This window comes from Daucus carota, chromosome 4 (genome assembly GCF_001625215.2).
Source record: "Daucus carota subsp. sativus chromosome 4, DH1 v3.0, whole genome shotgun sequence".
Lineage (NCBI taxonomy): Eukaryota > Viridiplantae > Streptophyta > Magnoliopsida > Apiales > Apiaceae > Daucus > Daucus carota.
The window spans coordinates 35,848,307-35,861,462 of record NC_030384.2 but is presented as its reverse complement, the minus strand read 5'-3'; the positions used below and the strand labels follow the sequence as shown (position 1 = coordinate 35,861,462).

The following is a 13,156-nucleotide window of genomic DNA, read 5'->3' as shown; positions in this document are numbered from 1 at the left end:
AGTCTAGTATCAAAAAGTCATGTAACTGAATATGAGTTACAGGTGCATGAAAGCAGAATATTGTGCAATATGTAGGACATCATCATAAATAAGATATCAGAGAAAATCAAAACCTAGCAGAGCTTTATAGAGACAAATAATGTCTGAAAATAATAAATCATACTTGATTCATCTTAAAATCAAAATCTGAATTGAGTCATGTTAACAACATATATATACTGCATTTTGTGCATACTATGATCTGATTTCTCCAAATCATCGCCTTTTTTCTTGCTTTTTTCTCATCACAAGCATACGACCAAAACTGTTCAATTTGTTATTTAACATTCTAATAATACCGAATTACCGATATAAGGCAAACTAGAGTCTGGAATAAAAATATGCACTTTTATAAAGAGTCAGTGCAAATCTCATTACATATTTTATAGACTAAAGATTCATTGCCATTTTTCTTACTCTTTTTCCCTCATCATTAGATGTATCCCTTTTGTTTTCGTCTTCCAAGCATTAGAACTTTCATTATGCTTCCTCGCTTCTTACTCATTACTTGTAATTCATACTTTCTTTACATTATCTAAATCACTTTTCTAATTATTATTTCTTGCAAATGTGATCATTTCTATTCCCACATCATCCCTTATATTATAACCTGCTAGATCAATGTAAGAAGGAGATTTTTTTCATCCATTAATTGTACAACCAAGGGGAGGTTATAAGTCGGTTCTTCTCCTTCTGTGACCTGCAATCAAAATATAGCATTGTCTTGCATTCTTTTCTGCAGAAATCTCTAATTTTAAATATGTTTGTTAATCTTCATGTTAAAAACAAAGGCAAATACACCCAATTTCAAGACCACGGATCCAATGTTATACAATCTCAACATGGAATAGCTATATTCTTGAAAACATAAATCATGAGCTCATGACAAAATAAAGACCTTTGCTGATGTTTATTTTATAGAATGACCAGTTCTTCATTGTCTTATCTCTGCATAATTCACTATAACATTCTTATGATTTTGTCCTAACTCCCGTGAAGTAGCCAAGTTCACTAGCAGAACAACAAAACAGGACAATTTGGATCTTTAAGAAAAATAAATCTCACCCTTTTATTTCTTAATTAAACATGTCAAAAATATACTAAAAACATCATTTGCTACACAATGTCATCCATTTGTAAAGAAATTCAAATTTTGTAAAAATAAACCGCCAAATAAACTCTAAGCAAAATATTACATGACTATATCCTGTCACGATAAAATCTAACTTTGACAACTACAAGATAAAAGCATTTGTTTGCAACACTGACTATGCACGCAAAAAACCAAATAAACAAACTAGCACCGATACGGCGATACCACATACTAAGGCCCTTAACTCCCATAACTATAAGTCTATAACACATATATTGTTATGCCACTTAAATACAGTTTACTTATGAATAAATTTTGAATGCAAATCGAGTTTTCATACTCATAAAATATGCAATACATGTGACTAATATGAAATTCTTTGAAATATGATAGTAGCTGGATGTAAATCAGAGGCCGCTATCATTTAAGCTAACATAGAGGCTTTGCTGAGGAGCTGTTGTATTACTTGTTCAAGGCAGCTTGTAGTCAAAAGTGAGCTCCTTCCTCGGAGGTATGTTCCTAGCAGCAAACAGCATTACATGCGGCCTTCTCATGTCTTCGTGATCAAATAGAGCACACTTAGCATATAGATTAGGAGAACAGCTATGCCTTATAAATTTTGCCACATTCCCAAACATCGCAGTTTTTGCATCATTAGAATTTCCAGCATCAACTGCTGATTCGTCGAAATCAATTCTTCCCTCCTCTTCCTTGTACTGAAGCAACTCTCCAACATACTCACAGATGAACCTCCCTTCTGAGATAAAATTTCTTGATCTAACACCCCAGCCTGTGGGTATAGTCTTGAAGATCTCTAGCTGGAGTTTTATACCATGTTGGCTCATTCGGTTTTTGCAATCAGGGGGACATTTGCAACAAGGACCACACTCGTAAACAACAGGATCCTTTTTGACAATAGAAACACTGTTGTTTATCGAAACCTTTCCATCACTCTTGTCGATGCAAGAACATAGGATTTCTTTCGAGCATCCATTAAGGCAATCACAGCCACTAGACTTAGTGTCAACACACTGCTGAGAGTGGTACGCCATCTTCGTTGTGTACTTGAAAGCTGGGGGTTTCTGACCATCTATTGCATTTACCACGCGAACTGGCATGTTTTCTTCCCCATTGGAAATATCAAGAATAACTACAGGACCTTGTGTTGCTTTGTTAAATTTTCTCGATGTGTTCTGTGTATTCCACCTAGGAAGCTCCTGCTGTCCCTGGATTCTTTCCAACTGAAACTTGTATACCAAATTTCCACAATGCTCGCGCTCTGGCCAACACTTTCTGACAAAGTATAGCCCGTCATAAACAAATTTTGATTTGTTCACGGAATCTGCAAGCGTCGATTTTGGCGCTTTCATATTCTGCATTCCTCTAATAACCCTCACTGGAACATCATTAATGCTATTCTTTAGTGCAAGGTTACCTCGAACTAATTTCTGGTCTTCAGGTTTCCCAGAACTGGGATTTGGTTTACCACCTTCCCCCCCATAAATCAAGACATCAGAGGAATGATTTTTATCACCATGCCGACCAGAGGTAACAATACTGGTGGCACAAATTTTTCCACCTATATTTTTATAATCTATACCAGCCAAGAACTTGCTGTGTAGGCCAACAATTACAAGTTCAGCTCTTGATTGAAATTGGTCCCCAATTTCAATACCAGGCAGAGCTCCGACACATTTATCAACATTAAGCCATTTCTTGTGATCTTTCAGTTGCATTGCTGCATCTACATAGATCTGCATACCAATCTTTCTTTTTCCATTTGTCTTCACTTTGTCGTCTTTCCGAACCCTTTCTAGTGTATCTTTATATAGATCCAGCACCTTCCTCACCTGATCCTGACAGCGATCTGCCTGATAGTTTTCTGGTAAACTGTTTTGATCAGTTTCCTTGTAGTTGCACGGCATATTGCTCTTATCATTCTCATTTCTGCATGCAAGAGAGATCTTACAAATTCCACTAGAGCCATAACTAATTTTTCCAGCAGGTTCCTCTTGAACTTCCATTATTTTCTCACTTGCATGTGCAGCCAGCTTCAACTCGTCATGTCTAGAAACTACCTTATCTTTTGCTACACTTTTTGCTACTCTTAATGCACCTTTATCAACCTTCACCCCTACCTCCTTCCCATCATTATCCATATGTATCATCTCCACCACAGTTCCTTCTTTTTCTGTATACATCCCATTCCACATCTCACATCCAGAAGAGGTAATGCGATCTAGTCCTCCAGAAGTCTTCTTAGGATTATGAATCTCCTTCTGAATAAGCATTGTGTCCACCAAAGCTGCACGTTCCACATTATCCTTTCCATTGCGTGAAAAATCACATCCAGAAGAGGAAACACAATCTAGTCTTCCAGAAGTTTGTGAAGGACGAGAATCCATCCAAGGGTTATGTGATGAAACCTGCCTATTCTCACCACTGAAGTTCATTTCCCGAGGAAAATCATCAGCCTCCATTCTTCCTAATACAGCCTCTCTAATCACTTTTGGCGGCCTCATCTCTGTTTTTCTTTCAGTTCGCTTCTCTGTTCGGTCAACAACCTCTTCACCATAAGAAACCAGTTGTTCTCTCACTTTGCATGTTGCACCAGCTGGTGCTGATCTACCAGGCAACTCTAGTGTACTGACCCCTCTCTCACTTCCAAGTTTCTTATATTTTAGCTGTGGAATGTGAGGTTGGGGAACCTGATCAACTGTTAAGCGCTCGCAATTGCACGACACATCTACGCCATCACAACTGCCACTCTCAAGTGAGCGTTTTCGGTTGATTGCAGAGCAATCTTCGTTATCAATCAGAAATGTCCTCATCAACCTAGGCTCAACTTGATCTTCTGATAGATCTTGTGATATGTAGTGATGCTGCAAAAGAAACGACGAGGGAAAGAAAAATGCAACATTAAATGGCAGATCCAAGACTCCATTGAAAGGAAGCTAAAACATTGTATAAATTTACACTATTTAAACCATAACATAAGCAAAATTCATAAAGAGCATAGCTCTAAATAGAAAAACTTAAACATTAACAGAATCAGGGTTTACGAATTTATCAGTTACTTCCTTATCTGGCATAAAGTACGCTCAACTTCTGGTTTATCATTAAATATACATTCTATACATCTGTTTATTCGCAATAGCATCAAGAATTAGGTCATGGAATACATTATACACACACAAAAACAATTCAGTTCTACTGTAACTACAATAAGGTGAATGTGTGCCATTGTGCGGGTTTCATCTAGAGACTAGAGGAAACAAGTTACATATAAATCACAATAATCTAAAACCTCATATTACAAAAAAGACAAAACAGACACTCACACACAAAACAAACAACAGGTGAACCGGAGAACAAAATGCATAGAGAATAAGAGAATGTAAGCACAAAAGAGTGATATTTGGACATGACGAAGTTCGTGATTAATTAACCGAAAACTAACCATAACAAGTTCATTCAGAGGAACTTTCGTGAAATTCAAGAGTAAAGTTGAACACACACAGAGTAAGGGGGGGAGGGAGGGAGAGAGAGAGAGAGAGAGAGACTGAGGGGGGAAGAGAGAGACTAGGGGGAGAGGGAGAGAGGGGTGGTCTCTGCATATATATACCTCAAATCAAGATGACATTAGAGCCCTAAAAAGGTGAATTATGCCACAAGAAAACACACAATTAAGCAGAAACTAACTATAAACAGTAGAATACAAGAATCCAGTAGAAACGTAAAGATGTATGAACATTAAAATGTATATGCATAAAAAGAAGAATGAGAGAACACTCACTTGAACGGTATGGAGAAATGGGGTTTGAGTTGGCGACGGAGCTAATGGAATAATAATACTATAATAAAGGAGGGAAGGAAAATACAAAGAGACTTGGCCGTTGGTATGATTGTCCTGTAGCTAAATACAGTATACAGCAACTCTTGTTCATTAAATTTAAATTTAAAATTCGATTTTTCTGTGGGGTAGGCCCATGTTTGCACTAAGATTTACAAGTGTGGCTACATTTGATTGGTTCATACCCTCTCAGCCCCATTGAATTGTATACACTATACAGTTTCTTTTTTGGGACATCTTATCAATTGTATACATACCAAAAATAGTATGTTTTTATAATATAAAAACTTATCTCCACCCACTACTTTCTTACACTTCACCCACTTTATACCTTAAATATTAGTAGGTCCCACCATTTTACTCATACTACACTCTTTTTACACCTTAAATAATAATCGGACCCACCACTTCACCCACTTTTCTTACTTTTCATCACTAAATTACACTTTTTCTTAACCTCCGTGCCACTCCCCATATGTATACTACTCACCGGGACAGAGGGAGTAATTTTTAATAATGGTGAACCTCTCAACAACCACACTAATTAAAAATGAACAAAAATAACTCCTATCTGCAACCATTATTTTATGATATTCTTTTTTAGGATGTCTCATCCAATTTTTTATCTTTCAAAATTTACCGAAAATAGTTAATGGGTTTTACCACTTTCCCACTTTTCTTCCCTTTTTGCACTATTTTTACTCCACTATCTCGTTTTATATATTAAAAATTAATGGGTCCCACAACTTCACCCACTTTTCTTAATCTTTTCCACTATTTTATATTTCTTAACCCCCGTGTCCAAATCATACGTAAAAAATTGCCGCGACGAAGGAAGTAGGATGTAGTGCTAAGCATTTGCTCATGGCACACACTAAACAAACTTGACCAACTTAGCCTTCTAATGGAAATAGTAGGTTCTAGATATCAATCAATTAATTATATTTATACAGGCCCTCTGAGAATTAGCGATTAGTAGTTAGCTGTGGATTGAATTAGATGTTTTGACTAGCTGACTGAATTAGATATTTTGACTAGCGGATTGAATTACTTGTTTCTGATAAAACTGTTTGTTAAATAGATGATTGATTAACTTTTTCTGACACAAATCAAAATCACTAATACAAAAAACTCCACAAAATACTTTTTTCAAAATTAGCTTTTTGGATTCAAACCTCTATTTCATATCCGCTAACTACCAAACACTAATTTTAACGTATTTTAGTAGTTAAACCTATAAAACATCTCAAAACTCTAATTTTGCTCTTAACCTCTAACTATAAAACAGGACCCTAATGTTTGTTAAGTTAACAGCATTAAAAATATTTAATAATTTTGGATACGCGCATTTAATTGATTGACGGAATAATTAAAAAAAAACGGCCCCTCTATATGCAAAATTCAGTTCACTAGCTAGCTCATATTTACCTTTATTCAACCCTAAAATACATAACAAACTCATTATAAATATATGTATAATAAAAGTTGAAATATATAGATATATGACTAAAAAATTGTCTAGATGTCATAAAATTATATTAATCTATGATATTTTATGAATGTGGTACATTTAATCCAATTAAGATGAGATTGTAGGAGAAATTTGATAAAGTATTTTCTAGTCATATATTATTTATTTGATTGTAAAAATTTGACTTTTTTTATTATAACTATATGTTCTGTTAGTTTTAAAAAAAACTACTATATGTTCCGTTTCCAACATTTAACCGAAGCATTATTTGAGAGTAGGCTTATTGAATTCGGTTGAACAATAATATGACTGACTTAAAAACGGTCCCACACAATATTCTAGCCACAGATATATAATAAAAGGGTCTTTCTAATGTGTGCCCATGGCACGCACACACTAACAACCACTTTTTGTTGAGATGGAGGGCTTTTACTGGTCATGTTTTTTGTGCATTTGCAGGGGGAGGTTTTGGTCAATAAAAGCTCTCAACCTCAACAAAAAGTGGTTGTTAGAAAAAATCCGATAATAAAATAGTCAAGAGAGCAAATCTGTGGGTAGCCACAAAACAAGATGGTATAAATTGTAACGTAGATATAAAACTCCAAATACATCAAATTAATTTTTTTTTTTTTTAACGTAGGAACCCGCAACCGCTATAAGAAATGAGTGTAAAGATATCCCCAAGATTGTTTCATTAAATTCAAAGTATTCATATGAAAATAAGATCTATGGAACATTTAGTTCAACTAACTGAGTTTCTAACCATTAACCCCCTCACCGAAATTAATTTACAAATAACCTTACACAACTATAAATTGGGGGAAGGCACTCTTGTATTCCTGCAAGCAACTCACTAGGAGTATTCTTCCCTTAATAATATTAAGGAAAGCAAAAGTTTAATTTTTTTGAATAATTGTATTAATAATTATAAACACCACATAAAATAATTCGAATATTAGTGGTGGATGACGATCTAACAAGTTTATTAGTGGCCAAAGCAGCACTCCAGAGATGTAGTTATGAAGGTCTAGTTTGACTTTTCAATTAGAAAGTTTTCACTTTTGCTTGTTTTTCTTGATAATGTGTGATTTAAAATGTTTGTTTTTAAATGTATCTTCTTGGTACTTTATTTTAGCATAATCTTCTGAATCAATTTTATAGACGGGCAACGACACATAGTAATACAGATGATGTGTGTGTTCCGTTGTGATGGGGAGTGATGTTCGACAATTGTTATCTAAAATATTGATCAAATTCTTGCCTACCTTAGCAACTTATATATAATCACAAGGCAGTATACTATATTTGAGAATTTTTGGCTAGTTTATTGAAAATGTTGTTGAATAAGTAATATATACACACACGTAACAAAAAGAAAAATTCTTACAATCAAATTCCATTTTAAATTTGGCATTATGTATTTAGTCCTGATTTATTCAAAATTTAGTGGATTCAAAAGATTTGTAGATTTTCTTTTATAATTAATCACTAATTAATAAAAAAAAATGTATGTATGTATGTATGTATTTTGTTTATTAGTAAGAGTTTAGAACTTCTACCTCTCAGTATATCAGTGCAGATTTTTCAAGACAATCACCCATTGATGACTGTTTATACTCTGAATTGCAGTGACGGCTGTGACTCATGCCTTACCGGCGCTCAGCATACTTGAGCACAAAGATGAAAGGGAAAGATCGTATGATATGGTGTTAGCTGACGTGCACATGCCTGTCATGAATGGTTTCGACCTCTTGAAACGCGTTAATGGAGAGTTTAACTTACCCATTGTCTGTTGTCCGTAAGTGTCTTTTTTTTTTGACAGATAAGTTTTTGCATCGTTTCTTAATATTATATATGTCATTTATGTTTATATTTTCACGAATTGAATGAATAAATTTGATGTGTACACATTGATTTCACTTCTGACTGAGAAATGACCTGTTTTCTTTTACTCATATATCGAATTATGTTAAAGTTTTCTAATAAGGGTTTTATATCAATCTGGCCACTCATTACGTCAAAATATCTCACTTGACCCACCCATTTCATTGGCGGCTCATTTTAGCCACTATAAACAATATATATATATATATATATATATATATATATATATATATATATCATTTTACCCATATTACTATTCATATCTTTTTACTTCATCATTTATAAAAAATTAACCGTTTGTTTTTTTACTACGAAACCACTTCGAGTACCTTCATAATTGTCTCTAGTATTTACCAAAATAATTTGGGAATTAATAAAGAAACATAGCTATATAGTTAAAAAAATATTTAGCTATAAATATATATTTATGTGATCACCTAACTATTTTGCTTTAGAAATTCTTAATTTATTTTGATAAATACTAGATACAATTATGAAGGTACTTAAAATGGTTTGGTAGTAAAAAAATAAATGGTTGATTTTTGGTAAATGATTAAGTAAAGAGATATGAATAGTGATGTGGGCAAAATGATATATATTTGGTTTACCGTGGCTTAAACGAGTTCCCGATGAGATGAGTGGGTCAAGTGAGATATTTTGACAAAATTGGTAGCCAGTTTGATATATAACCCTTTCTAATAAACATTAAACTTGTGATCAACAGTGATTTCTGCTGATGATAGGCCCAATGTTATCTCCAAAGGGCTTCAACTAGGGGCACCTGCATTCGTCGTAAAGCCAATGATAATTGATCAAGCAAAAACAATGTGGCGACATTGGATGACATGGAAGAATAGGGAAAGACATGCTTGGCGAGAATTCAACCGAGTTAATTCTATACCCAGAATACGCTTTTTCTCGCCTTCTGGTTCTGGCTCAGATACGGAGGTTTATAACCCTAGAGGTTAGGAACCCCTAATTCATTATTAATAATTTAATATGTTTATATACAGTATAGTATAAATGATGCTTTGTTGGCTTTGACACAGAAAGGAAAGGTAATAAAGCTAACTGGACCTCAAACCTTCATAATCGTTTTGTGGAGGTTATGCTAATCCTTGGCCCGAAAGGTAAGCTACATATACACAGACTTTTGCATATCACCCACAGAAATTTACTATACATATTGTCTCAGAAACTAATTACATTATATGCAGAGTCTGTTCCCAAAAAGATACTTGATTAGATGAATGTACCTTGGCTAACCAGGGAACAAGTGGCTATATAGCCACCTCCATGTTTTCGAAATTGAACCTTATTGTATATGCTTATGTTGCACAATTAAAGAGAGTTTAAAAATTAAATTAAATAGCACATTTCATTAGCAAATCAACAACATTGTATTATACTTTCTTTTCACTACTGTAAAAAATGTAACTACCGGAATATTTTTGTGATTGACATGTGAAATGCAGAAATTCCGGAAGTAATTCCGGAATATTTTTGGGAATATTTGTAATGAGATCTTACAAATTCCACTAGAGCCATAACTAATTTTTCCAGCAGGTTCCTCTTGAACTTCCATTATTTTCTCACTCGCATGTAGGGGTGAGCAAAACCGAACCGGAACCGAAAAACCGGACCGAACCGTATAAATTCGGTTCGGTTCGGTCCTAATTTTCTGAAAGTTCGGTCCATTCGGTCCGGACCGAATAGACCGAAATAAAGTTCGGTCCGGTCCGGTCCGTAAAAAAATATTTCGGTCCGGACCGAATAGACCGAATTGTCCAAAATATATATAATTTTAATTTATATTTATATTATATATGTATCTTATATGTTATAATTATAAAATCTAGTTTGTAAATTTAATTATATATATCTTTAATGAATTGGGGGTGATTAATTAATATGAAAATTTTAAAATAAATCATGAATTTTAGTTAAAAAATATAATATTTTTTTATTTTTAAAATAATTTCGGTTCCTTCGGTCCGGACCGGACCGAACCGAACTATTTCGGTTCGGTCCGGTTCGGTCCATTATAAAACTTCGGTCCGGTTCGGTCCGAAAAAAATCTAAACTTGGGTTCTCGGTCTATTCGGTTCGGTCCGGTTTTGGACCGAACCGACCGAATGCTCACCCCTACTCGCATGTGCAGCCAGCTTCAACTCGTCATGTCTAGAAACTACCTTATCTTTTGCTACACTTTTTGCTACTCTTAATGCACCTTTATCAACCTTCACCGCTACCTCCTTCCCATCATTATCCATATGTATCATCTCCACCACAGTTCCTTCTTTTGCTGTATACTTCCCATTCCACATCTCACATCCAGAAGAGGTAATGCGATCTAGTCCTCCAGAAGTCTTCTTAGGATTATGAATCTCCTTCTGAATAAGCATTGTGTCCACCAAAGCTGCACGTTCCACATTATACTTTCCATTGCGTGAAAAATCACATCCAGAAGAGGAATCTTCGTTATCAATCAGAAATGTCCTCATCAACCTAGGCTCAACTCGATCTTCTGATAGATCTTCTGATATGTAGTGATGCTGCAAAAGAAACGACGAGGGAAAGAAAAATGCAACATTAAATGTCAGATCCAAGACTCCATTGAAAGGAAGCTAAAACATTGTATAATGTTACACTATTTAAACCATAACATAAGCAAAATTCATAAAGAACATAGCTCAAAACAGAAAAACTTAAACATTAACAGAATCAGGGTTTACGAATTTATCAGTTACTTCCTTATCTGGCATAAAGTACGCTCAACTTCTGGTTTATCATTAAATATACATTCTATACATCTGTTTATTCGCAATAGCATCAAGAATTAGGTCATGGAATACATTATACACACACAAAAACAATTCAGTTCTACTGTAACTACAATAAGGTGAATGTGTGCCATTGTGCGGGTTTCATCTAGAGACTAGAGGAAACAAGTTACATATAAATCACAACAATCTAAAACCTCATATTACAAAAAAGACAAAACAGACACTCACACACAAAACAAACAACAGGTGAACCGGAGAACAAAATGCATAGAGAATAAGAGAATGTAAGCACAAAAGAGTGATATTTGGACATGATGAAGTTCGTGATTAATTAACCGAAAACTAACCATAACAAGTTCATTCAGAGGAACTTTCGTTAAATACAAAAGTAAAGTTAAACACACACAGAGTAAGGGGGGGAGAGAGAGAGAGAGGGAGAGAGCGAGAGAGGAAAGGAGGGAGGGAGGGAGGGAGAGAGAGAGAGAGAGACTGGGGGGGAGGGGGAGAGAATTAAGCAGAATCTAACTATAAACAGTACAATACAAGAATCCAGTAGAAACGTAAAAATGTATGAACGTTAAAATGTACTCCTATATGCATAGAAAGAAGAATGAGAGAACACTCACTTGAACGGTATGGACTATGGAGAGTTGGCTACGGAGCTAGTTGAATAAAATAATGAAGGAGGGAAGGAAAATACAAAGAGACTTGGCAGTTGGTATGGTTGTCCTGTTGCTAAATACAGTATACAGCAACTCTTGTTCATAAATTTAAATTTAAAATTAGATTTTTCTATGATGTAGGCCCATGTTTGCATTAAGATTTACAAGTGTGGCTACTTTTGATTGGTTCATAATTTTTAATAATGATGAAGTTCTCTGCATTATGACAAGTCAACAACCACATCAATTAAAAAATAAACAAAACATAACTCCTCTCTGCAACCATTTTTTTATGATATTCTTTTTTAGGTGCATCATCCAATTATTTACATTTCAAAATTTAAATGGGTCCCACTACTTTCACATTTTTTTTCTCTTTTTACACTATTTTTACTTCAATGTCTCGCTTTTATATATTAAAAATTAATGGATCCCACAACTTCACCCATTTTTTTTTCTTTTCCACTACTTTTTACATATTTGTTAGCCTCTGTGCCCAAATCATACGTAAAAAATTGGCCGGCCAGGAGGAAGTAGAATGTAGTGCTTAGCATTTGCTCATGGCACACACTAAACATACTTGACCAACTTAGCCTTTTAATAGAAATAGCAGGTTCTAGATTTCATCATCAATCAATTAATTATATTTATATAGGTCTTGTTTGGAAATTAGCGGTTAGCCGTTAACAGATTGAATTAGATGTTTTGACTACTTGATTGAATTAGTTGTTTTTCGTAAAATTGTTTGTTAAATAGCTGATTGATTAACTTTTTATGACACAAACCACAATCGCTAATCCAAAAAACTCCTCAAAATAGTTTTTTCAAATTAGTTTTTTGGATTCAAACCTCTATTTCAATCCGTTAACTACCAAACACTAATATTAACTTATTTTTGTGGTCAAACTTATAAAACACCTCAAATTTCTAATTTTGCTCCTAAAGTCCGATTTCCAAATAGGAACATAATATTTGTTAAGTTAACAACATTAAAAAAAAAATTATGATACATGAGTGGAGGGTAAGGTAATATAGTAACAAAAATAAAAAAATGTGCAACATAAATATTCTAGAAGATTTTACCAATTAAGAAATATATAGGAATGAACAAAAAAAATTTGTCATGTACATAAAAAAAATGTTTGTGAAAAAATTGAGAACAAGTTAAGTGGGACTTCAAGTGGTTGAGCTCTTGGCTCCGTCCTCCTGAAGTGTCTAATCAATTAGAAAAACAATATAACATACTCCGTTATCGGGTTCTTATATTCTCATTTCTTTATTTTGTTTCTTTGTCCCAAAAAGTTTTCAATGTTAAATTATTTTTTAAAATAGCATAACTTTTTTAATAACATATATCTATAAATAAAT

General features: G+C 34.1%; 1 protein-coding gene across 1 annotated transcript; it reads right to left on the bottom strand.

Moving 5' to 3' along the window:
* Positions 1–1,347: 1,347 nt before the first annotated feature.
* On the bottom strand, positions 1,348–5,003 carry LOC108217979 (histone-lysine N-methyltransferase, H3 lysine-9 specific SUVH5). The gene is made up of 2 exons (XM_017390892.2): positions 4,929–5,003; positions 1,348–4,014 (listed from the first exon to the last, which is right to left on the bottom strand). Exon 2 carries the CDS (start codon positions 3,961–3,963, stop codon positions 1,603–1,605), a length of 2,361 nt encoding a protein of 786 aa, XP_017246381.2. The 5' UTR covers positions 3,964–4,014; positions 4,929–5,003; the 3' UTR covers positions 1,348–1,602.
* Positions 5,004–13,156: the final 8,153 nt, after the last annotated feature.